Genomic DNA, 27,209 nt, shown 5'->3' with positions numbered 1-27,209 from the left:
CATTTCCGCGTCTCCGCGAATGTCGAACGTCGAACGTCGAACCAACTTTATTCCAGTACACTAGATTTTAAAAACGTTTGTTGTGTTTGGTTTCTCCTTCATTGCGATACAGGCACTGAAACTATCGAAATTGCCAGGTCACGTGGTCGAACGAGTCAGCGTCACCTGACTGGCCGTGTTTTTAAGCTCGCGCTGGTGTCAATATACCGCAGTGCAGCAGCTAAAGAGAACCGAGCGACTCCGTCCTGTGGTCAGCAAGCAACAACTCAGTAAAGAACAAGGAGCTCTGCCGTGAACCCAAGATGCTTCTCACGCTTCTTTTGGTCTCAACTGGTAATACGTTTACGCTTAGTGTTTTCACATATGTTACGTATTTTGAAATAAGTAAGTGGCGATACGGTTGTGTCACGCAGTTGATTAGCCGCTAGCTAACATGGCGGAGGTGGTTCTTTGGGAAAGTCAACAACTCGAGTGACGTTTTAACCGATGTTTTTATTGTTGTAACTTTCTAAATATTGTATTGTTTAACTCTAAATATTTATTTTCTTTCTAAAAAAAAAAAACCCCCAAACAAAACAAAGCAAAAAACAACCCCACCCCGTTTTGGAGAACTGAGACGTGTTGAATCCAGTCGGGTCAGGTTTATTTCTAACCTGGTTAACTGAGCGTGTTTGTTATTAAACCACTAACGAGCCCGGTTTGATGTAGTAACCCTAACCCAGTCTCTCTTATCTTAGGATGACTTAAAATTGGGGAAACGTTGATGAAATTCAGCTAGTCGGCCATCTTTTATAGTTTCTTCCTTGTTCAAATAAATAAATAAATAAATAAATAAATAAAATATATATATTCCCCTTCCTTTAATTTTCCATCTGTCAAACCGGTTCCAGTCTAACATTATTGCTTCCACATCCAGGTAGATGAAACTGTTCTGGACTGTATACTACTATAATTATTTTCTTCCAAAGTATGGACAGCTTGTGAAACTCTAATCTCCTTCCCTAGTCACTCATAACATTGCCTCCTGACTGCTCCCATCCTGATTTGGTCAGCAGGTGTTGATTCATCAACACATTTCTATGGCATCAGCGCTGACACACTTCTTCAGATATGATGTATCGTTTCTATAGTAACGGCTCATTCACAGGTACTTGTACGGTGGACATGCCCGTATTATCCAAATCTGATAAGTAATGTGTGTTTAGCAAAGACAGCCGTGTAAATGACGATTGTCATGGAAGGAGTCTCCAGTGCTTGAAGAGTCGATGGTAAAGGTTTGAGGAAAGAGTTTACGTTAAGGTTTCGTGTTTGTTACCTGCAGGAACGAGGAGGGGAGGGATGAGAAGCGGGTGGCCTAAAACTGTACGTGATGTTCGAAACTCTGGTCTCCTTGACGTTCAGCGACATTAACTGTTGTAACTAATTAGGGTTAAATACAACGTGTCTTCATTACTTACGGCCTGCTGTTGATTTTAATATCTTCTGTCCGAACAGCTTATTTATGTTGTGTTTGGAGAAAGGAAGAAAAAAGGGGGTGGGGAAACAGCATTACATCATTATCAGTTGACGTAGTAATGTTATCCATGTCTCCTGGTTTTATTTATTTACTTATTTACCCCCGTCACACATGACACATGGAGGTCAATCCTGCAGCACGGTTGTGATTTGCATTAAATCCTGTCTTCTGAAAATAGTTCCACATCCTTTTTTCTGTTCCCTGTTTGCCCTTTTCACTTCACCCTCAGTTTTCACTTCAGCTTTTGGTCATGGGAGTAACTTTGATAGTTTGGAGGGGGTGGGGTGGTGAGGTGAAATGTCATTAACAGCTTTTCTGCTGTGTGATTGAAACAGGAAATGTGTGCAAGGTTGGTGGTGTCTAATGCAAAAACACTGCATGCAGTGTCCTCGTGTACAAATTATCGGGCTTTATTTGGGTTGTTTTTTTGGTGTGTGTCCGGGGGGGGGGGTTATCACGCTAGATTCTGGCAGACATTGTAGACATGGTCCTGCATGACAGTCAAAATGGTTCACTTTCTATTTTAATTGTAGTAGGGTTTCTATGATAAAGCGGAACCGCTGACTGTGTCGGGTTTCATGTGTTGCACCAACTTGTTTTGTACATGATGGGCAATGACAGACTAGTTTTATTGTGTTTTTGATAACTGGTCTAAGGTCAGAAAGGGATTGCAGACAAGCTGGTCATGGATTGTGTTTATTGTTTCATCAGTGTTTCTATAAAGTCATTTCAGTCTCGTGACTGAGTTGTGACTCCTTAAAGACTGACTCTGACGGTAGAGCAATCAAAGGCTTTAGAAAGTGCTGAATCCTCATGAAGTCATATGTTTTACAGTATAGAGGGTGGTTGTTTTTTTTTAAACTTTTTAATAAATATAGATGTGGTGTCACTTGCAGGTGGGAAATGGAGTGCTTGGATGAAGTTGGAGGCAAATTGTTTCTGAATGTCTGAAGAGTCAGCAAGAGATGTGTTTGGTCATGGGCTGGAATGCTATTAATGATTAACAAACTTTTTTCCTCTTTTTTTAATTTATTTTTAAATTGATTTTAAAAAGTATTGTGATGCATTTTCTGTTTGTTTTTTTTTTTTTTTCTCAGTGACTAGCACATGTTTTGGTTGTAATCTGGTGGGAGTGTAACCACTTTACAAAGAACTGATGCCATTTTATTTTTCTCCACAAGTTGAAAAAGAGAAAGTAAAATTTTTCAGAAATAAATGTACCCTTTCCTCCCAATCAGTCAGGTTGCTAGTTGTGTTGGGCAAGCAGGAAAAAAATCAAACATGACTGACAAAGTGGCGGTGATAAATGGTCTTGTCTAATATTTTTGCCAATATCCAGATTTCGCAATCTAACTAAATAAAACTTTGACCACAAATTATAACGGACAGTCAACTTCTTCCATTGTGACAGAGCAGGGTGCTCTGACACAATCTCATACTCGTATCTCTTTAATACGATCCCGTGTGACAGATGAAGTCTTGTGTAGTCTTGTTGAAGCCATTACTGCTCTCAGCTGGATTAGTGGCCCGCAGCACAAAGCTTTTATTCTGTTATGGAACAACAAAGCTTTAGGCCATTTTCAAAGTATTACAGCAGTGGACTATCACGTGTGTTTGAAGCAGGAAGTGATGGACAATAGATTAGAGGAAGGTTATTTTTGAAATGTCAGTCTTGTAAACGCTGCTGTTCATCCTGCATAAGGCACTTATTCATGCTGCTGAGTTGCACATCATGTGACTGAGTCACAGAAAGAGTTGCGTATCTTTTAATTCCATCAGGCGTTATTGTTTCAGACTGACGCTTTGAAATACCCTTCTTTTCCACTGTGATAAGTTTGATTAGGTGAAGTGCTGAGCTGAGAGTCTCACGAGTAAACAGCGGCTTATCTGGGGATAACCGGTTGCTTAAAAAGCCCCTTTTTTTCCCTGTTAACAGTCATGTGATGCTCCCTTACTCTGTGATATTCGATCGTTGCTCTTTATCTATGGCATTTTCCTGGATCAGTATACTTGTGGCTTGGAGGAAACTGTATTGTTTAGTGAGTAGCCTTGTAGTGTTAAACACTCTACACGTGTTACTAGGCCATGAGGGGAATTTTGAGGTTGTGGTTACTCAGAACAGAGAACTAACAATCTATTCCTTATAAATCCCCTTCCCTAAACTTATTAAATGGTTGGTTTGTTTGTTTGCTTGCTTGTTTGTTTGTTTCTCCTTTTCTGCCTTGTGATTGTGTTACACGGTTAAACCTCTTGACTGCTTTCAGAAAGAGCTACTAACGTTTCACTTGGTTATAGTAAGGCAGCTTTTTGTTTTATTTCTCTAGAATGTGTTTCAGTGATTGCTCAGAGACTCGGGTGTGTTGGGACAAGAAAATAAAAGGGGGGGAAAAAACCACCTGAAACTGGTTTGAAGCACGATACTGAAAGCAAACTTGGTGATGCTGATACTGTTTTTTTTTTTTTTTTTTTTTTTTTTTTGCAGCTGTGGCCAGCCCTCTTTTGGGAACTGAGCAGTGTGCTCGTGGACCCCCATACTGGTGCCAAAACGCCAAGACCGCCTCCATTTGCGGCGCAGTCTCCCACTGCCAACAAAATGTCTGGAACCAGCCTCATGTGGTCAGTTGTTTTTCACCTTTGGCCTATGAACACCTACTTGTTTTTTCTTCAATCCTGAATGATTAATTATCTTTTTATTTTAGAAATCTGTGCCATGTGACTTGTGCAAAGAGGTGTTGGGTGTGGTGGACAAACTGCTCAAGGAGAACTCAACAGAGGTGAGTGTATTGTACGTTGATGGAAAGAAGACATGAAGTGAATTTATCCCATATCTAAAATTCTGTCTTGTTCTGGCCGCCCATGCTAGTGAAGCATCTGACCGTGCTAATGACGTGGTTCAAAATAAGTAGACCTTCAGAGGCCAGCGGAAGTTGTCTTTTAACTGTTATTAACAAATTGTGCACAATGTGCCCAGTGTCATGAACCAACATGGTGAAAGAGGTGTTGCTTAAGCTCTTGTTTGTTCTGTTCCCATTATTTTGTGGGTTGGGGTTTTTTAATTTTTTTTTTTTTTTTAGGCTGAGGTCCTGAGCTACCTTGAGAAAACATGCCAGTTGATTCCTGATGAAGGCCTGGCTGCTCAATGCAAGGAAGTTGTAGACAATTACTTCCCTGTCCTTATTGATGTTATTAAAGGAGAGCTGGTAAGTTGGGCTAAATAACTCCGTTGAATTTCTAGTGTGGGGCCAACACGTCGTATTGATTTTTGTCGAGTTGCTGTTGATCTTTGTTTAAAAAGCAGAGATTTTAGTGTGCTCCTTAACCTAGTGTGCATTTAACCTGTGCTGCTTTTAGCTTTGGAGAAGTGAAAGCTCTCGAACTGTAGATGTCGGTGTGTTTTTTGTTTCCATGGTGAGCGGAACAAGCAGCTTTGTTCCTCTTCTGTAATACACCAACATGCGTCTTGCTGTTCCGTGTGCACTGAATGACGATCAAAAGGTTGCAGTGAAGGTTTTTCGATCCCGTTCTGTTATCTCCTTCCAGGACAACCCAGATGTGGTATGTAGTGCTCTTGGCCTGTGTGTAAGCCAGCAGGAGGCTCTTGCCAAAGCTCAGCTCATGTCCAATAAGATTCCTAAGGTGGATCTGAGCCAGCGGTTTAACCCGTTACTCCTCAACATCCCTCAGCTCCTTTACCCCAAGGAGAATGTCAATAAGGAGAAGGAGACCACCACAGAGGTGAGCTCCCCCCCTGTTTTAAGTGTTTTGTGAGGTCATTTTTGTCTTGTATGGTTTATTACAGCTAATCGGTGTGTTTCTGCAGGCGAATAGCGACGTGTGCGACGACTGTGTGAAGTTCATCACTGACATTCAGGCGGAGGCCAAGAAAAACACCACCTTTGTCAACTCCCTGATTGAGCAGCTTGAGAGCCAGTGTGAGCTGCTGGGTCCTAGCTTTTCTGATATTGTAAGCGCTTCGGTTTATCTATAGCTCCTTAAAAGCAGGGTACCAGTTTTCACGTCATGATAGTCGAGCCTCATTTACTGTAAATTCTTCGGTTGAAAGAGTACCGTTAAGCTCAGAGGCACTAAAGAATCGAATAGGATGACCTTCATGTCATTTGACATGTTCTCTGTGTACTCTGCAGAATATTCCCTGTATAGCCTCGATCTTGGATATAGGGATATCAATACTGTGCTTATTTAATCATAATGGTACAAAATCCTCCAATATCAACATCCGGTACCCTTGATACTGTGTGAACAGATACAGACACACAATTGACCGTGATGTGTGTATGTTATGAGTAAAGCAGACTGTAAGCTGTGCCCTGAGAATGAAAAGAGGAGCAGCTTCTTATGAGTTTAAAAAAAAATAAATAAATAATTTTTTTTTTTAGAGTTAACAAACATCCTTTTTAAGAGTTGTTGATCAGAGTGTATATATCAGTGACCGTGGTCATCAAAAATGAGTCCTGGGTGCTGTAATTGTGTATACACACAGGCATTTGAGTGAAGTGCGCTGAAGCAAGCATGCTGAGTAAATGTGGAGCGTGAGAGCACTTGTATGCTAGCACCGAGACTGGCACCTCGCTCTCGTTTTTAATGATCTCGTTCACACTGTCTGGTGCCCTAATGTTGTCGTACTTAACTGAAACCTGTGGTTTAAATGCCTGTTACCCATACTGTGCTGTGTCTGTGTTCTAGGCTAGAGTTTATTTCTAATAACTTATTCTTAATCTCCATATTTGCTTTGTAAAAAGTGCATTACGTACAAGGATCCTGATTATTTACATCCAACCGTGTTGTGTATCTTTTCTTTTTTCCCCACAGTGCAAGCAGTACATCGGCCAGTACGCACCTCTTATTTTTCAGCAACTCCTGTCCATGGTGAGTACCGCCTGGTTTATTTTGCCTTTGATACAAGACTCGGGATATTCGTATCTTCCTTGTATTGGATTGCTTCTGTTTTTGTCGTATGTTTTAATATGTATAATTCGGGCTATCCGCTGAGCCAGACTGGCATCGAGTCCTTCCTCTGATAAGCCCTTGTCCAGTCTTACAGCCACTCGAACTGTCTGCTGGTCTCATTCACGTTTTCTAATCACTTTTCTCTTTATTTTATTCCCCCCATTCATTTGCCTTCCTTCCCTCTCACTTTTCTCTTTGGTCTACAGGAAAAGGTAGGTCTCTGCATTCTGCTAGTTTCAGACCTATTTTTATTTTAGTTTTTCCTGTGGCACTACATGCTTGTGGATGACTTTCTAACCTGTGCTGTTTGTAGATAGATTACTTGCAGTATGAACTAACTGTTTTTATAGTTCCACCTCACTGATGCCTTCATCTCACCTGCTACAGCCATAAATCTCCATCAGAGGATATTTAACACCTCAGTTAACTTTTGTGTTAGCATGCCTCCATTAGTCTTTAACTTTATTTATTTAATTAATTAATTAATTTATTTATTTTAAACATCAGGTAGCTCAACTCGAGTTCTGGTTGATTTTCTTTCTTTTTTCAGATATGGAGCAAGAATCAACAATATTAGGATTTTGTCCCAAATGAGATTTATAAGATTGTGGCAGCAGTATGCTACTTTAACCGTTTACCACAAATTACCCGAACATGAATGCTAATATCGAAAGCATGTAACTGTGGCTCTGAGACTGGAGTTGGGCTTCCTTTTATCTACTTTTTATTTATTTATTTTTTATCCCAACACACCTGGTCTTCCCCATTTGACATAATTTTAGACTATCCCACACGTTTTGCATGTCTAGTTTACACTGGAGGCTATAAACAGTGCCGCATGTTCTCAATTGGGGAGGGGGGAATATGCATGATTTGCCTCCAAGCCAACATCCAGGTGCTTTATTCAAAGCAGTTTGGAAATGGGCCTTAATGCAGTTCTAACCCAGAGCTAAGCTGCTGATGGTTGTGGTGTTGCTAGCGGTGTGCACGAGGCATTTGAATTATGTGGTTAAACGTTTGAAGTGGTAGTATTCCGATACAGAAGTCACTATTGGTGTATGGTTGGTTTAATGAACAGGAAATGATTGTGGCATTCTGAGTAGAGTCTCAAGACAGTTGTGCCATGTATATATTCATTGAAATATTTTAAGTTAGTAATTTAAGTATTTTTGGACAACTTGAGCACTTTTTATAAAAACACCACAAGTGACTGAATGTGTCATGTCTTAACTGCTCTCATTTATTTTCCGTCACTAGCTTCATAAATATTTCTGTACTGACCATCAGGTTATTAAACATGTGTTTGTGAAAACTTATTAACCGATTTTTAGATTTTATGAAGTTTGCATTTTAAGTTTGAGTGCTTGTGCTGGTACAGTAAGACTTCTGGCAGAAATACACGACCGGACAAAAGTTTAGACCCGCTCATTCTTTTTTATTTTATTTTCTCCATATTTTAGAATAAGTCAAAACTCTGGAGTAACACAAATGGAACTATGGGAATTTTGTTGTGGTGACTAATTCAAAATAATCTGATATTTTAGCATCTTCAGAGTAGATGCCTTTTTTGCCTAGAATTTCCAGAAATGTATTTTTCTCGACCAGTTTCTTGAGGAATTTCCCTGAGATGCTTTTTAAACACTATTAAAGGAGTTCCCACCTACGCTGGACACTTACAGGCTGGTTTTCCGAATATTTCACTCAGTCATCCATTAAAAAATAAGTAAATAAAATGAACTATTTACATTTTTGTTAATAAAATGTTAGTTTTCTAATGGGAGAAATGAATAGGTTGGCTCAACTGTTCTTCTAACACCGATTTTCAAACATCTAATCGTACACTTTCAGATCAGAAGGTTTAAGATCACGAGGAAATATTTCAGTCGAGCGTCTCAACTTTTGACCGGTTGTGTACTTATCGAACGTACAGCAAAGCTTTTGCTGTGTTTTTAATTCTTCTGTTCGTTATCTGTATTAGAGCTGATAAACGCGCACGAACAGGAAGTTTTGCGCACAAGACTGGTGCTTTTGTTTCCCTCTCGTTGCAGTTCACTGGATATATGCTGTAATATAACAACTGAATATGAACTCGATAATTTTTAGAGGGATTTTTCAACTAGTGGTCTAGTTTTGTGACTAACTCTCGACCTTAACTGCGGGTTCTACCACCGCCTGAATCGGAACCGGTTTTCTAAAACCGTTCTAGCCTTAAGATGAAACGGCAGGTTTTTCACTGTCATCCTGGTAGGTAATGATTTGATCAGAAGAGGGTTGGAAGTCCACGTAGGCTGTGCTTTGGTTGAGGTGACTGTACATTTCGCTAACAATTCTCATCCATGTCATCTCTGCTTCTTCTGTAGCAACCCAAAGACATCTGTTGCCGTGCCGGTTTCTGTGACTCCACCCCCGAATCTGTGCCCATGCTGAATCTGGTTCCTGCTAAAACCATCGCTGCAAAAAAAACCATCCCTGCCATTAAGTTGGTAAAGTCTGCCAAGGTAAAGTAGCCAGTGTGTCTTCCTGTGTTCAATCTGTTAATTTTTCCCTGTACTATTGCGTCCCGGCTTGAGACCGTAGATTTAGTTGAAGCCCAAGTTATCCGAGGTAAAGTTTGTAGACTTGTATTTGTTTGTGTGTCTGTGCAGAAGATGGTGCGTGCCCGTGAATCCCCACAGTGTGCCATCTGTGAGTTTGTGATGAAGGAGCTTGAAAGTATAATCCAGGACCAGAAAAGTGAGGTATGAGGCTCTGATCAGTAATAAAAGGCTTCGCAGTCTCCGTGTTTAGGATTAATTTGCCACTCATGTCACTAAAACGTCGTTTCATGTGAATGTTCTGGGGTTTTGCTGTGGTCTTCCAGGAACAGGTGGTACAAGCTGTGGAGAAAGTGTGCAACCTCCTTCCCTCCACCCTTTCTGCACAGTGCAAGGATCTGATCGAGACCTATGGTCAGGCAATCATTGAGCTGCTGTTACAGGAAGCTAGTCCCAAGGCTGTCTGCGGTATTCTGGGGCTGTGCAGGGATGCGAGTCGTGCCTTCATCCGTGAGTTTCTGTCTAAATGTGCAAAATGCCTCCCCAACCCTAAACACGAATAGCAGCTAGACTTTCTACACCACAGAATATTTTAGTCAGGTTTCCCATTCTTCTCCTGTTTTGATGACTGTTTCTGTGTGTGTTTTCTCTCAGCTGTGCTTGAGAAGGCTGAGTTTGAGGCTGGTGGGTTCTGTGATGTGTGCAAGATGGCCGTGCGCTACATAGATGGCATCCTGGAGCAGAATGCCACAGAGGCCCAGATCGAGGACGCAGTAAAAAAAGTCTGCAACTTCCTGCCTGATGAATTTAAAACGCAGGTGTGTTGACGCACTTTTAGATCTGCAGCTGGTTACCAGCGACAAAAATACATCTTTTCCTGTAGTAAAAGAAAAAACATGCCTGCTAGACTTCCGATAGATGAGTGTATACAGATGATCATGAGTCTCTCACACACTGTGTATTACCCTAAAAGTAAAGGTCCTTGGATGAGGCAGACCTAAGAGGAAGTATTATTCAAGCTAATCTTTAAGTAGTTTTAAACGACGTTCTATAAAAATTACGACGTCATCTGTTGAGTTTTAATGTACATATACCCGAGTCGCATTAATGACTGTGTGCAGTGTGACCAGCTCATCGAGCAGTATGAGCCTCTGATTGTCCAGCTGCTGCTCCAGGCCCTCGACCCCGAATTTGTCTGCATGGTAAGTTGCTCGTTCACTCCTGTACAGGCTTAAAGTTCCGGTGTTGGAGTTTTTAAAGGCATTGTCCTAAACAATTCCTGTAGTTTCATGCCTCGGTTTATTTAAAAAATAAGGGGCCTATATGTCATATATTTCGGTTCTCCTCTACTTGTTGGAGGATAAAATGGAGGGCTTGCTTTGAGTGTGTGTGTGTTTGATGTACTGATGCAGAAGTTGGGTGCATGCCCTGGGGCACTGAAGATGCTGCTGGGAATTGAGCAGTGCAGCTGGGGCCCAGCCTTCTGGTGCAAGAATATAGAGACTGCCACCCGCTGTAATGTAAGTATCCTACATCCACTCTGCTGTATTTGATTAGTGTGTTGTTTGAAACAAGGCTCTCTATTCGGTGTGTTTGGGTATACATTCTGTAAAGTGTGAAACACTTCCATATTAAACACAATACATGTACGCTTGCCAGCCACTTTAGTAGGAACACCTATACATGTGCACATCTATGCCGTTATCCAATCCGCCAATCACGAGGCACCAGCACAATGCGTAAAATCATCTTGGATACAGGTCAAGAGCTTCAGTTAATGTTCATGCTGAGATGCTTTTCTGCTCACCCCGGTTTTAGTGATCGAGTTACTATATCCTTCCTGGCAGCTCGAACCAATCTGGCCATTTTCCACTGGTCTCCCTCAAGGAAGTCCCACCCTCAGCACTGTCGCTCACTCGGTGTGGGTTATCCCCCCCCCCCTTTTTTTGCACCATTCTGTGTATACTTTGCTGCTGTGTAAACTTTGGGCTGATTTGGGGGGGGGGGATTGCATAAATCAGCAGGTGTATAGGTGTTCCTATTAAAGTGGAAGGTGAATGTAAATCTGACGTATGTCAGAAAATGAAATTGTTTACTGTATTTCGCTTATCATGTTTCAGGCGGTGACCCACTGCACACGTCACGTTTGGAATTAGAGAGGAGCTGCGTGCACAAACTGACCTGCGGAGCTAAAGGAGAATTTCAGTAGCGCTGTTGTCTGTTTTGTAAAAGTCAGCCTGTCGTCCTGTTTTATTTTAGATGGTGAAATGATTTAAAATTATAAGTACTTTTATTAAAGCAATGTTGCCATCCGGGAAGGATTAAAGTTGCCACTAAGGGAAGGTAACAGTACTGTGGAGGAGGTACAATGTGGAGAGACTGATTTTACTAAAGAATGTTTTTCTCTTTTTTTACTGAACTTGAACTGTATCTTCAGCTGCTGATATTTTGATCAAGAACAAGAGGGGTGGGAAGGGTTTTATTTTTTTTCCTGAATCACTTAGTTCCCCCCCCCAAAAGGGTTTTGGCTCCCTTTAAAGGAAAACCTGCAACTGCTTTAGCCACAAGAGTAGGGAGCTGATTTAGAATCGTTTGGTTTTTACTGACATTTTTCATCCTAATTGAGGTTTGTTTTGTGTTTTTGCAGTAACACTTATGCCCTCATCAGTTTGAAGGCCCTGTTAAGTTAATGTGACCTTGCATCTAGTTTGTGTCTAGGGCCTTGGCTTTTTTTTTTTTTTTTTTTTAAAACCCCCTCCTTTTTCTTTTTTTTTTTTTTTTTTTTTTTTTTTTTTTGTTTATCAAATGATCCTGAGCTTCAGTGTGCTTCAATCTTAATACTGAGCTATTTGTTGGAATCTGTACAATTTTTAATGGAAATTAAACAAGCCTAAATCTATCTTCTGTGGTCCTTTTTAAAGTTTCAACTCTGCACTTGACATCTGAACGAGCATCTGTTAATACATCTGTAGATCTGTCCTGCTGTTCTGAAACGACTGCACATAACCGACAACAAAAAAAAAACTTCCTGTCAACCCAGAATCTTAAGCACTACATTAATTTGCATTTCCTTAATATGTTCAGTCCAGGAATACTTTACTAGCTTATGTCTTGCATCTGAATATACAATTGCAGACAATAATAATAATAATAATAATAATAAATCTCACTCTACTACATCTGCAGTCTGCTGCTCATTTTTAATCTGTAGTCATACAGTAGGATCTAACTAATCACATGTTATAAAGTCAAGGGGTATTCAGTCTTCAGTTACTGCTTTTGTCTTTTTGGATTACTCCAAAATTTCAATCTATTTCTGTAATTCAAAAGGTGGAACTTTCATCTATTTTAGATTCATTACATGTGGAGTGAAATATTTCAAGCTTTATTTTTAATCTTTTACAGCTTACACCTTTAGAAAAATCCAGAATCTCCAAATATTAGAATAAAGAATTTATAATACAGAAATGAGAAGACTCTAAGCAGCTAATTAACTCAAAACACATGCAAAGGTTTCCTGAGCCTTTGCTCTGTCTGGTTCAGTGCACACAACTACAATCATGGGGAGGATTAAAGCAAATGTTGCATCTCATTTGGAAATCAAGGTCCCAGAGTCTGGTGGAAGAATGGAGAAGCACAGAATCCAAGTTGCTTGAAGTCCACTGTGAAGTTTCCACTGTCAGTGATGAGTTGAGGTGCCATGTCACCTGCTCGTGGTGGTCCACTGTGTTTTCTCGAGTCGAGAGTCAATGCAGCGTCTACCAGGAGCTTTTACAGCACTTCCTGTTGTGTTTCTCTCTTCATGAGACAAAATATTGCTTATTTAGGTTAAGGTCTGGTGTTTGACTTAGCTAGTTGACACCCCCCACCCCTTATTTTGTTGGCAGTGTGGTTTGGGTTATGGTGATGTTCCACCCACATAGATTGAATACATTCCTCTGTATCTTGGTGGACAGAATGTGTTTTTAATATATAGAGACTTCTCTATTTATTTTGTTACTACCATTATGACATTACTTCCACCATGCTTGACCAATGGGCTTGTATGTTTTGGACCATAAGCAGATCCTTTCTTTCACCACATTTTGGTCTTTCCATCACTTCGTTCCAGAGCGTTTGTGGCTCTTCTCTGTGTTTCTTTGCGAATTTCAATCTAGCTTTTCAGTTCTTACTGCTGATGAATGGTTAGCTCCTTGTGGTATGGCCTTAATATTCCTGCTCTCAAAGTCTTCTTCCAACGGTGGATTGTGATACCTTCACCCCTGCCTTGTGGACATTGTTGGTGATGTCTCTGACTTTTTGTTTTTCTTCACAACTCTTACAAACTTTCTGCCATCAACTGCCGGTCTTTCCTTGCTGACCTGTTCAATGTCTGGTTGTTAATACACCAATTGTTGTACTAGCTATGCCCTGTGCTTGTCGAATGGCTCTGACCGATTTTCCCTCTTTTCTCATCTTAAAATGTCTTGCTTGCTCTATTAAGATAACTGAAATCTCGCCTGCTAACAGTGTAAAATCAGCTTGAATAAACAGTTACAGTACAATATGCTAGCAAAACAAAAGGAAGACAAAATTGATTTAATTGATAAAATTTAGTTCAGCTCAAGACCAGCAGATGTCGCTGTGGGGTTTAGCAGTGATTGAATTTTTTTTTTTTTTTCTCTTAACATTAGATTTAAGAAGTAGAATATTGCATATGACAAAAATGGCTTAGATTTGATAGTTGCTGTCATTGTGGAAAACTAAACAATGAAACGAGCAGTACTATTCGATCTATTCTATTTGTTATGAAGTATTATTCGAGTTTCCATCAATTCATTTTTCCGGAATGAATTTCTGCACAATGCGAAATTTAAAATTGCGAAAATTACTCACGAGAGAATTAAAACCAAATGATGCTAATCTAATTTTGTTTACAAAAGGCTGTGAGCCTTATTTACTTTCCCCTGAACTACCGACCCACGTAAACTGGCAGAATACGTCCCCATACTTGGACATACTTTTTGCAGAGTCCCTTCATTTTCACAAGCTCAAAAGTAATTGGACAAACTAACATAATTAACATTAGGATTATTTTTAATACTCGGATGCAAGTCCTTTGCAGTCATTGACTGCGTGAAGTCTGGAACCCATGGACATCACCAAACTCTGAGTTTCCACCCGTGAGATGTTTTGCCATGAGCCATTCCTCTTTTTTTGTTGTTCTCCATACCCTTCTCTTCCCTTCCTTCTGGTACAAGTTAATGTTGCATTAGAATTGGTCAGTTTTTTTTTTTAGTTTTTTAATTTTTTTTATAAAGTGGATTAGAAGTTATTAGAAGTCTTTCTTTTCTCAAGTGTTACCAGTGATTTGCATCTTGAAGTAAACCGTCTGTATTTACATTGATGAAGGTGTCTCTTGATTGTAGACTTAGACAAAGATACACTTTGGGGAGAAGGCAAGCCGGCGGAGACGGTGTGAAACCTTGGGATTCGTGTGGATGTTACTTTGACACGTACCACCTACCTAAACATTGTTGCAGACCAAGTACACCCCTGTCATGGCAACAGTATTCCATAATGGCAGTGGCTTCTTTTAGCAGGATAATACAGCACACATTCAGAGGTCTTGTGGAGTCCATGCTGCAGCGGGTCAGGGCTGTTTTGGTGGCACAATATTACATGATATTAGGCGGGTGGTTTTAATATTATGGCTGATCGGTATAGAGAGGAAAGTGAGTCAATCACCTTGTCTTCTGAGTCCTATTGAAGACACAGTTACGTATTGGAGAAGTGATTTGAACTGAAATAGTTGTACAGCTATTTTCAAAAAGTAATTAAATATAAAAAAAATGTTATGCATAATTTAGCTTACAGAGTGACAAAGTGAATAAACAATGGGTGTTTTTCATGGTTTTATTTCTGTTATACAATGGCAGAGAAACAGTACACTAAAGCCACTACACTATGAAGTCGCAAGTAGGCGTTCCTACTACTGGTTGCCATAGTAACATTTATCAGTGGGTAGTGCAACTAGCATTCCACTTTTGACACCAAATCCATGACATCAAAGTTTTTTTGCCGCTAAAATGAAACGTTCTGGAGGTAGAGCGTGTGTATGTAAAATTCACCAGTGTATATGTGCATCATATCCTACATGATGAAGGATAAACAGTGTGTGCTCTTTGCTTTTGTGGCCATCTCTCTGCAGCAAAAGTGCAAGAGCCAGACCCTCTGGGTCCACGAGACTGAAGATGGGACTCTGAAATGCAAGGTAGGACACAAAATGGCCTTCGCTCGCAATGGTATTCACTGCACCAAGTCACTCCATATTTGCATAAAGTTTTCTCAACTTTGTCGTGTGTTTGGACACGCCCATATCTGGACACACCGGAAGTCACCAGCTCTTGCTGAAAATGAATGGTCTCCGGACGCTTTGTCGCTGCGAGTTGCTGCATGTGTGAACATAGCTTAAAAATGTAACCTATAACATTCATTAAATATGAAGAAGAATGTTAAAGCAAACATAACAAAGCAAAGACAGTTATGGAACTAGTTCCAAAAAACACCCAAAATTTAAAGGGTTACTTAACCTAATAACTTGCATTCATGTGATCATAACTGAAATGTGCCTTGTCCCAGCGTACTCATGGAGTCATGGACACTTGATTGATGCCAAACCAGCAGCCCTGTAATATGGATCCCCAGTGAATCCTAAACTGGTAAAGAGCCTATAGGATGTTTGGTTTGATTCCTCAACGAGGCAGTAGACTGGGTAGCCCTCTGAATGCAGTTTCTTTGCCATTATGGTGACCAGGGCTTTGGCGTAGCCTTTCTGTCTGTGCTCTGGCATTGTGTACAGTACTCCCATCGCACAGGAAGGATACGTCAATATCCATGACACCGGCCGACCCTCTGAATCCAGCACACAACACGAAGGGAAATTCATGATCATGGTCCTGAGCAGTGGCTCACTGAGTTCACCCATGCCAAACTTCCATTTGCTATTGATCAGACCAATGTGAGATTCCTTGACTGATGACACTTGAAATGACCTGTAGAGAGATAAGGTAAGTTGGGTAAATATATACACGTAAAGTGAATAACATTGATTATCTCATTGTGCAGTGGTGGTTAGTACCGGCGAAAGGGTCATGGGCTCCCAAGGTTCACTGATTCGCATGGGGAGTGAAGGCTAGCCAATCTGGTCCGATCCGACAGAAGAGCTACTGTAGCACAAAAGTAAGCAATGCACACACACCCGGCCGTACACATGATAAAATAAAATAAAACATGATTCGTCAGACTACGCCACTCTCTTCCATTGCTCCATGGTCCAGTCCTGATGCTCATGTGTCCAATGTAGGCACTTTCGGTGGTGGACAGGGGTCAGCATGGGCACTCTGACCGGTCTGTGTATACACAGCCTCATAAACAAGCTGTGTGTTCTGTCACCTTTCTATCATAGGCAGCATGAACTTTTCAGGAATGAACTGTGCTACAGTAGCTCTTCTGTGGGATCGGACCATATGGGCTAGGCTTCGCTCCCCATGCACATCAATGAGCTTTGGGCGCCCATGACCCTGTCACCGGTTCACCGGCTGTCCTTCACTTTTGGTAGGTACTAACCACTGCATAGTGGAAAAACGTGCTGATATGGAGATGTTCTGACCCAGTCATCTAGCCATAACAATTTGGCAGTTGTCAAAATTGCTCAGATCCCTACGCTTGCTGTCAGATTCACTTCACTTCACTTCATTGATTTGGCTTTGAGCTTAAAAAATGAATATGAGGCACTAGATCAGAATTTCAGATTTAATTTCCTGATATTTATATCTCGATGTCTTAAACAACTTAGAACATGGTACCTTTTGTTTGAATCCACCCATTTTTAAAGTGAACTTAGAAATATTGAAACCTGTGGCTGGCAGGTGTTTCTTGTTGCTCGGGTATGCCCTGTTAGAGTGCTTGTTTAAACAGTTAATAGCTCTGGATGTCTACTCTTGGGTTGAGCCCTGAGTTTTGCCTTTGTTGTTAAAAAGGATAAACCAACACGAAGACCAGCGAGCTATCTAAAGGAGAAAAGCAAGTCATTTTTTTAAGCTGAGAAAAGAGGAAAAATAAATTGCACAAGCATGCCACATAGCCAGTACAATAACTTGGAACGTCCTGAAAAAGAAACAAACTCTGGTGTATTTACAACCAGACACTGAACAGGTCAAGGTAACAGTAGGTACGGTAACAGTACTGTGGAGGAGGTACAATGTGGAGAGACTGATTTTACTAAAGAATGTTTTTCTCTTTTTTTACTGAACTTGAACTGTATCTTCAGCTGCTGATATTTTGATCAAGAACAAGAGGGGTGGGAAGGGTTTTATTTTTTTTCCTGAATCACTTAGTCCCCCCCCCCCCCCCCCCCCCCCCCAAAAGGGTTTTGGCTCCCTTTAAAGGAAAACCTGCAACTGCTTTAGCCACAAGAGTAGGGAGCTGATTTAGAATCGTTTGGTTTTTACTGACATTTTTCATCCTAATTGAGGTTTGTTTTGTGTTTTTGCAGTAACACTTATGCCCTCATCAGTTTGAAGGCCCTGTTAAGTTAATGTGACCTTGCATCTAGTTTGTGTCTAGGGCCTTGGCTTTTTTTTTTTTTTTTTTTTTTTTTTTTTTTGTTTATCAAATGATCCTGAGCTTCAGTGTGCTTCAATCTTAATACTGAGCTATTTGTTGGAATCTGTACAATTTTTAATGGAAATTAAACAAGCCTAAATCTATCTTCTGTGGTCCTTTTTAAAGCTTCAACTCTGCACTTGACATCTGAACGAGCATCTGTTAATACATCTGTAGATCTGTCCTGCTGTTCTGAAAGGACTGCACATAACCGACAACAAAAAAAAACCTTCCTGTCAACCCAGAATCTTAAGCACTACATTAATTGGCATTTCCTTAATATGTTCAGTCCAGGAATACTTTACTAGCTTATGTCTTGCATCTGAATATACAATTGCAGATGATGATGATGATGATGATAATAATAATAATAATAATAATAATAATAAATCTCACTCTACTACATCTGCAGTCTGCAGAAGAAGAATGTTAAAGCAAACATAACAAAGCAAAGACAGTTATGGAACTAGTTCCAAAAAACACCCAAAATTTAGAGGGTTACTTAACCTAATAACTTGCATTCATGTGATCATAACTGAAATGTGCCTTGTCCCAGCGTACTCATGGAGTCATGGACACTTGATTGATGCCAAACCAGCAGCCCTGTAATATGGATCCCCAGTGAATCCTAAACTGGTAAAGAGCCTATAGGATGTTTGGTTTGATTCCTCAACGAGGCAGTAGACTGGGTAGCCCTCTGAATGCAGTTTCTTTGCCATTATGATGACCAGGGCTTTGGCGTAGCCTTTCTGTCTGTGCTCTGGCATTGTGTACAGTACTCCCATCGCACAGGAAGGATACATCAATATCCATGACACCGGCCGACCCTCTGAATCCAGCACACAACACGAAGGGAAATTCATGATCATGGTCCTGAGCAGTGGCTCACTGAGTTCACCCATGCCAAACTTCCATTTGCTATTGATCAGACCAATGTGAGATTCCTTGACTGATGACACTTGAAATGACCTGTAGAGAGTTAAGGTAAGTTGGGTAAATATATACACGTAAAGTGAATAACATTGATTATCTCATTGTGCAGTGGTGGTTAGTACCGGCGAAAGGGTCATGGGCTCCCAAGGTTCACTGATTCGCATGGGGAGTGAAGGCTAGCCAATCTGGTCCGATCCGACAGAAGAGCTACTGTAGCACAAAAGTAAGCAATGCACACACACCCGGCCGTACACATGATAAAATAAAATAAAACATGATTCGTCAGACTACGCCACTCTCTTCCATTGCTCCATGGTCCAGTTCTGATGCTCATGTGTCCAATGTAGGCACTTTCGGTGGTGGACAGGGGTCAGCATGGGCACTCTGACCGGTCTGTGTATACACAGCCTCATAAACAAGCTGTGTGTTCTGTCATCTTTCTATCATAGGTAGCATGAACTTTTCAGGAATGAACTGTGCTACAGTAGCTCTTCTGTGGGATCAGACCATATGGGCTAGGCTTCGCTCCCCATGCACATCAATGAGCTTTGGGCGCCCATGACCCTGTCACCGGTTCACCGGCTGTCCTTCACTTTTGGTAGGTACTAACCACTGCATAGTGGAAAAACGTGCTGATATGGAGATGTTCTGACCCAGTCATCTAGCCATAACAATTTGGCAGTTGTCAAAATTGCTCAGATCCCTACGCTTGCTGTCAGATTCACTTCACTTCACTTCATTGATTTGGCTTTGAGCTTAAAAAATGAATATGAGGCACTAGATCAGAATTTCAGATTTAATTTCCTGATATTTATATCTCGATGTCTTAAACAACTTAGAACATGGTACCTTTTGTTTGAATCCACCCATTTTTAAAGTGAACTTAGAAATATTGAAACCTGTGGCTGGCAGGTGTTTCTTGTTGCTCGGGTATGCCCTGTTAGAGTGCTTGTTTAAACAGTTAATAGCTCTGGATGTCTACTCTTGGGTTGAGCCCTGAGTTTTGCCTTTGTTGTTAAAAAGGATAAACCAACACGAAGACCAGCGAGCTATCTAAAGGAGAAAAGCAAGTCATTTTTTTAAGCTGAGAAAAGAGGAAAAATAAATTGCACAAGCATGCCACATAGCCAGTACAATAACTTGGAACGTCCTGAAAAAGAAACAAACTCTGGTGTATTTACAACCAGACACTGAACAGGTCAAGGTAACAGTAGGTACGGTAACAGTACTGTGGAGGAGGTACAATGTGGAGAGACTGATTTTACTAAAGAATGTTTTTCTCTTTTTTTACTGAACTTGAACTGTATCTTCAGCTGCTGATATTTTGATCAAGAACAAGAGGGGTGGGAAGGGTTTTATTTTTTTTCCTGAATCACTTAGTCCCCCCCCCCCCCCCCCCCCAAAAGGGTTTTGGCTCCCTTTAAAGGAAAACCTGCAACTGCTTTAGCCACAAGAGTAGGGAGCTGATTTAGAATCGTTTGGTTTTTACTGACATTTTTCATCCTAATTGAGGTTTGTTTTGTGTTTTTGCAGTAACACTTATGCCCTCATCAGTTTGAAGGCCCTGTTAAGTTAATGTGACCTTGCATCTAGTTTGTGTCTAGGGCCTTGGCTTTTTTTTTTTTTTTTTTTTTTTTTTTTTTTTTTGTTTATCAAATGATCCTGAGCTTCAGTGTGCTTCAATCTTAATACTGAGCTATTTGTTGGAATCTGTACAATTTTTAATGGAAATTAAACAAGCCTAAATCTATCTTCTGTGGTCCTTTTTAAAGCTTCAACTCTGCACTTGACATCTGAACGAGCATCTGTTAATACATCTGTAGATCTGTCCTGCTGTTCTGAAAGGACTGCACATAACCGACAACAAAAAAAAACCTTCCTGTCAACCCAGAATCTTAAGCACTACATTAATTGGCATTTCCTTAATATGTTCAGTCCAGGAATACTTTACTAGCTTATGTCTTGCATCTGAATATACAATTGCAGATGATGATGATGATGATGATAATAATAATAATAATAATAATAATAATAAATCTCACTCTACTACATCTGCAGTCTGCAGAAGAAGAATGTTAAAGCAAACATAACAAAGCAAAGACAGTTATGGAACTAGTTCCAAAAAACACCCAAAATTTAGAGGGTTACTTAACCTAATAACTTGCATTCATGTGATCATAACTGAAATGTGCCTTGTCCCAGCGTACTCATGGAGTCATGGACACTTGATTGATGCCAAACCAGCAGCCCTGTAATATGGATCCCCAGTGAATCCTAAACTGGTAAAGAGCCTATAGGATGTTTGGTTTGATTCCTCAACGAGGCAGTAGACTGGGTAGCCCTCTGAATGCAGTTTCTTTGCCATTATGATGACCAGGGCTTTGGCGTAGCCTTTCTGTCTGTGCTCTGGCATTGTGTACAGTACTCCCATCGCACAGGAAGGATACGTCAATATCCATGACACCGGCCGACCCTCTGAGTCCAGCACACAACACGAAGGGAAATTCATGATCATGGTCCTGAGCAGTGGCTCACTGAGTTCACCCATGCCAAACTTCCATTTGCTATTGATCAGACCAATGTGAGATTCCTTGACTGATGACACTTGAAATGACCTGTAGAGAGTTAAGGTAAGTTGGGTAAATATATACACGTAAAGTGAATAACATTGATTATCTCATTGTGCAGTGGTGGTTAGTACCGGCGAAAGGGTCATGGGCTCCCAAGGTTCACTGATTCGCATGGGGAGTGAAGGCTAGCCAATCTGGTCCGATCCGACAGAAGAGCTACTGTAGCACAAAAGTAAGCAATGCACACACACCCGGCCGTACACATGATAAAATAAAATAAAACATGATTCGTCAGACTACGCCACTCTCTTCCATTGCTCCATGGTCCAGTTCTGATGCTCATGTGTCCAATGTAGGCACTTTCGGTGGTGGACAGGGGTCAGCATGGGCACTCTGACCGGTCTGTGTATACACAGCCTCATAAACAAGCTGTGTGTTCTGTCACCTTTCTATCATAGGCAGCATGAACTTTTCAGGAATGAACTGTGCTACAGTAGCTCTTCTGTGGGATCGGACCATATGGGCTAGGCTTCGCTCCCCATGCACATCAATGAGCTTTGGGCGCCCATGACCCTGTCACCGGTTCACCGGCTGTCCTTCACTTTTGGTAGGTACTAACCACTGCATAGTGGAAAAACGTGCTGATATGGAGATGTTCTGACCCAGTCATCTAGCCATAACAATTTGGCAGTTGTCAAAATTGCTCAGATCCCTACGCTTGCTGTCAGATTCACTTCACTTCACTTCATTGATTTGGCTTTGAGCTTAAAAAATGAATATGAGGCACTAGATCAGAATTTCAGATTTAATTTCCTGATATTTATATCTCGATGTCTTAAACAACTTAGAACATGGTACCTTTTGTTTGAATCCACCCATTTTTAAAGTGAACTTAGAAATATTGAAACCTGTGGCTGGCAGGTGTTTCTTGTTGCTCGGGTATGCCCTGTTAGAGTGCTTGTTTAAACAGTTAATAGCTCTGGATGTCTACTCTTGGGTTGAGCCCTGAGTTTTGCCTTTGTTGTTAAAAAGGATAAACCAACACGAAGACCAGTGAGCTATCTAAAGGAGAAAAGCAAGTCATTTTTTTAAGCTGAGAAAAGAGGAAAAATAAATTGCACAAGCATGCCACATAGCCAGTACAATAACTTGGAACGTCCTGAAAAAGAAACAAACTCTGGTGTATTTACAACCAGACACTGAACAGGTCAGCAAGGAAAACGCCAGCAGTTGACAGAAAATTTGTGAGAGCTGTGAAACCCCCCCCCCCCCCCCCCCCCCCCAAAAAAAAAAAAAAAAAAACAGAGTCAGTGACATCACCAACAACCTCCACAGGGCAGAGGTGAAGGAATCCACCGTTCAGAAATATAGAGGCCATACCACAAGATGCAAACCACTCATCAGCAATAAGACACTGAAGGCCAGATTGGAATTCACAAAGAAATACAGAGAAGAGCCACAAATGTTCTGGAACCAAGATTGACCTCTACCAAAGTAATGGAAAGGCCAAAGTGTGGTAAAAGAAAGGATCTGAATGGCAGTTCTGTGGGCTTGTTGATGAGAGACGTCAGAGGAGGATAACTAGACTGATTCAAGCTGATAGGAAGTCTATTATAACACAATTAACCATTCTTTACATCCTTGGTGAGCAGAAAAGCATCTCAGAATATACAACACCTCGAACCTTGAGGTGGATGTGCTACAACCACAGAAGACCTCATCAGGTTCCTCCTGTCAGCTACAGAAATGGGCACAGGCTTCACTGGGCACTGAACCTGTATAGTTGAAGATTTGAAAAAGACTCTTTGACTGTACAGTTTCAGCGATACCACTGTATCTGCATGCTTTGTTTGTTTTTTTTGTTTTTGTTACATTGTACTGTTGCCACATGATTGGCTGATTGGCTAATTGCATGAATGAGCAGGGGCACAGGTGTTCCTATTAAAGTGGAAGGTGAGTGTATTTTATCTTGTTACTCTCAAAACAATCGGACTATACCCATGGCCCAAATGAAATAACTGAAGCCTATGCAAGCGAGTTAAAACAGGGAATGCTTTTGCTAGCTGTAGAAGCAGGATGTTTTAATGTGCTCTTGTAAAAGGTTGAAGGGACCGTCTGACGTATAATTTACTTAATCTGTGAGATTCTTTGCAGTGTTTTTTTTGCACATGCTGGTTAAAATATTGCTTTTTTTTTATGGAGACTTTGGGTGTGTGTGTGTGTGTGTTTGGGGATTGTGAGAGTGAACAAAACATGCCAATGCTTTGAAGGATGTGAATTGGAACAGAGTAATGTTATTCAATTGCGAATCTGTTTTTAGAGGATTTAAACCTAACATGGTGAACAAATTATATCATAGAATTCAGGCAATTTTATTGGGGTTATCTCATACAGTGTGGCAAGTAATAATCTGGAAATACCTTTGTAATATCACAGTCTAAAACTGGATTTAAAGAGAAGCAAATCAGTAAATGAATCACATGAAAATGAATCACATGAAAATGAATAAATAAATTTGTGTGTGTGTGTGTGTGTGTGTATATATATATATATATATATATATATATATATATATATATATATATATATATATATATATATATATAGAGAGAGAGAGAGAGAGAGAGAGAGAGAGAGAGCTTAATTTGAGGATTAGGTGTAGCTTGAGCAGCCCGATAGTAAACCAGTTACCTGTCAAGTGTAAGATTAGATGGATCCTGAAGACTCATTAAGTGGCACAGAGATATTTCCTTCATTGGTACACCTTTGTTCAATGCTACAGCCTTTATCATTTCTTCCTGCAGCACATCAACACCTAAACAGATGTGTTATAGGTTGCAGGGTTAACCAGTATCACTTTCTGTGTTTGGAGGGTCTTTGTACTTTTGTAATATTAAGGCAGAAATAAATACTTAGATTGAGGTACTCTTTCCAGTCTAGAATGTCTATACTGGCTCTGAGAGATGATTCGTTCTTGGTAAAAATGCATATCTCTTTGGAAAAGTCTGCTTTCTGTATATGAGTGAAACAGGTAAACTGTCAACATTAAACTTGTAACTAAATCAGAATTTTGTCCATTATTCCAACACAGAGTATTATACTTTAGGACCAAATCCTTTTAATTTTTGAAGTCGCTTTGTGTAATACCTGCTTCCTTTTTGGTTTGACGAGTAGCACACTGAAATCTGGCCACTGGTCCACCAGCACATCTGTGGGGTCGACTTCTACTCGATTCATCAGAAAAACATATCCATAAGCCTGAAGAAAAAAGTAAGAACAAAATCTTACTTTCACTACTTTACAAGTTTGTCAATTTCTTTATTTTACAGTCAATTTGTAAAATGTATTTATTTATTTTTCTTAATTAAAGAAATTAATTTCTTTTAATGTATTTACTATGCCTTGTCTATTAAATGTCAGTCTTTAAAGTAGAATAAATAATTTATATTTGAATTATGGTTATAAGTTACTAAGTTTACAATTTGTTTTACTTTTAAAGCTTTTAATTTGTACATTTAAAACTGGGGCGTGGGTCTGTGCACACCATTTACTGTCCCATTATTAGAGGTCCAAGCACCCAAGGTGCTGGAACCTTCTTCTTCTTCTTCTTCTTCTCCTTTTTCTTTTTTGCAAACTAGTCCTTGGCTTTTTTTTTTTGGCCAATCTTCACAATCTTGATGTCAGAATACTTAACAGAGGGTGAGCCTCAATAATTATCAACATTAACATGTTGACATTTTTATACAGTATATCAATCAAGGATGAGTCTAATTTATTCAACTCACAGTCACTTAAAAGGCTTTGCATAAACTTGAAAGACAATGTGTGGTCATTCAGAGGGGGTAGAGTTGAGGTCAGGTAATTGTTTCTCTGGGAGTATAAATCCCAGCAAGCTGAAATTTGGTAGGTGCTATATGCTAATGTGTAAGAGGGTTTTTGATGATGATCTAATTACTTAAAAATGCCAGCCATCATCCCGTCAGATTTCAGCAGGTCATCAGTAGTTACCATTGAGCTATCATGACGAAACTTTAATGACAAGTTCTGGGAGTGACCCACTGGTAACTGCTGCAGTCTCGCTCAAAGTGGCCATTGATGGGGCGTTATTCATGTTCATTGTTGTTGAGTTAAAATAGCTGTTTCTCCGGAACCAAAAGTCCAACTGAAATTTAAAAAAGCTGAAATTTGGTGTGCTGTATCATTCTGCTAGTCCATAACGGAACCTTTCAATCATTACTTAATTATTCCAAAAACATGGTGTACTTCGGTCTGTCAGATTTCAGGAGGCTAGTCATGTGAATTGCCTGCTGAAATCTGACAGACTGAAGTACATCACAAAACATAACTATCATCACAAAACATAAGTCTTCATGGTCATATCCATATTCATAGTCTCTTTGTTGTTAATGTATCTTTGGCAGGAACTGGCCATTTGCAAGGAGTGCTTGGACCTCGCAGGTCACTGCTTGCATTTCTTCTTCTTCTTTTACATTTTTTAAAGTTTTGTCATCCAGATTGTATTGGGATATTCGTATTGTCATTAACTGCTATTAGATGGAAAAGGACATCACTGTCTTTCAGGTTTTTGTCCTTCACTTATTTCTTCTCTTCAAGTGCAAAGTTCACAGCCTTATCAAATCTTAGCAAAATTGTGCTAAACAATCTCTTACAGGATTCATCTGGAGTATCTATTAAATAAACTTTGTAGGTAATTTTGCAGTGCATTGAAAATCTTTGATTAGTTATATCACAGTAGATTTCTAGTGAATGATTCAAAACTGTACAATGTAGCAGAATATTTCCAATAAGCAAATAAAAACATGTAAAACATATCAAAACATATTAAATCCACTATTTGTGTTCATTATTTCAGCATCACTTCCATCATGTCGTCCCCCATCCACCCCCCCACCCCCCCATGAAGCTGGGCAGATTAACCCAGTACAGTATTCATTTAAGTGTACACAGACACACATGAACACTGCAAGTGATTTAATGTCATTTAAATTAGTCTTTTTTTCCCGATGATTTTTGGTTCTTTGCGACTACAATCCTTTTCACAAACAAATTGAAAAATACTTTTCTGTAGCCTAATGATAAAAAAAAGGCACCAAATGAGTGGCACAATGCTGAATACTGACAATGAGTATCCTACAGAAACAATTATAATAAAGTGTGGTTTACAGACCTCTTCTGACTGGGGAAAGTAATGTCTAAGTATTTCCTCAGCTTTCTTCAGCTCTCTGATGCTCAACACCTTCATGATTCAGCCAAGCTTCTTCTGCCTTAATGCAGTTTAGTGCTCTAAATGCAGATTAAGAACATGTCCAACGAGTCTAACTCGCACTATTAAGATAATCCCTGTAAGCTTTTAGATCACATGACCACAGAAGCTTTATATAACTTCACATAACTTAACTTCACTACACTTGCAAGAGAGTGATGAGTTTTGTCACCTACCAAACAACAAACATGGCATAGTTATCAGATTAGCTCAGAGAAACGTATTTGCAAACAAAGACCAAATATCAATAGCTTTTTTTTCTATTTTTATTGTGAAATTGCAAGCTGTAAATTAAAGTGAAAAACAATAAAGGGAAAAACATGAACAATAAAAAAAAAAGCACAATAACTTGTGCATGCTTGCATAAGTGGGCACACCCCGAAACTAATGAGTTAAAGCATGTTTAGATTTTATCATGGCATTAAAAACTCCCATAGTGTCCATCGGTTGCATACTATAAAATCTCGCAGGGAGCAGTACGCCATCCGGGTATTTCTCGACAACTTTTTCTCGCCTGCTGAGAGACATACCCCTCTGGCGTACTGCTTTTCGCCTACGATGTAGTATGTGATTTCAGAAGCAGCCCAAGTGTACAATTGTCACTCACTTTATTATTATTTTTTGGTGTTCTTCACACCATTCTGAGTAAACTCTAGAGACTGTGAAGTTCCCAGGAGATCAGCAGTTAAAGAAAGACTCAAACCAGCCCAAGTGGCACCAACAATTATGCCATGGTCCAAAATCACTGAGATCCCCAT

At 40.1% G+C, this 27,209-nt stretch overlaps 1 protein-coding gene and 1 pseudogene across 1 annotated transcript; one reads left to right on the top strand and one right to left on the bottom strand.

Annotated features, from left to right (window-relative positions):
• Nucleotides 1-125: 125 nt before the first annotated feature.
• Nucleotides 126-11,917, top strand: psap (prosaposin). Its single transcript, XM_017463697.3, has 14 exons — nucleotides 126-333; nucleotides 3,999-4,132; nucleotides 4,216-4,290; nucleotides 4,591-4,716; nucleotides 5,057-5,251; nucleotides 5,337-5,480; nucleotides 6,347-6,403; nucleotides 8,845-8,982; nucleotides 9,130-9,222; nucleotides 9,345-9,528; nucleotides 9,673-9,836; nucleotides 10,140-10,220; nucleotides 10,431-10,538; nucleotides 11,139-11,917. Exons 1-14 carry the CDS (start codon nucleotides 303-305, stop codon nucleotides 11,172-11,174), a joined length of 1,566 nt encoding a protein of 521 aa, XP_017319186.1. The 5' UTR covers nucleotides 126-302; the 3' UTR covers nucleotides 11,175-11,917.
• An 8,540-nt stretch (nucleotides 11,918-20,457) lies between these two features.
• Nucleotides 20,458-26,490, bottom strand: LOC108263173 (glycine N-acyltransferase-like protein 3; annotated as a pseudogene).
• Nucleotides 26,491-27,209: the final 719 nt, after the last annotated feature.

The sequence above is a fragment of the Ictalurus punctatus genome, chromosome 3 (genome assembly GCF_001660625.3).
Source record: "Ictalurus punctatus breed USDA103 chromosome 3, Coco_2.0, whole genome shotgun sequence".
Classification (NCBI taxonomy): domain Eukaryota; kingdom Metazoa; phylum Chordata; class Actinopteri; order Siluriformes; family Ictaluridae; genus Ictalurus; species Ictalurus punctatus.
This window is presented reverse-complemented; position numbering and strand designations above follow the sequence as displayed.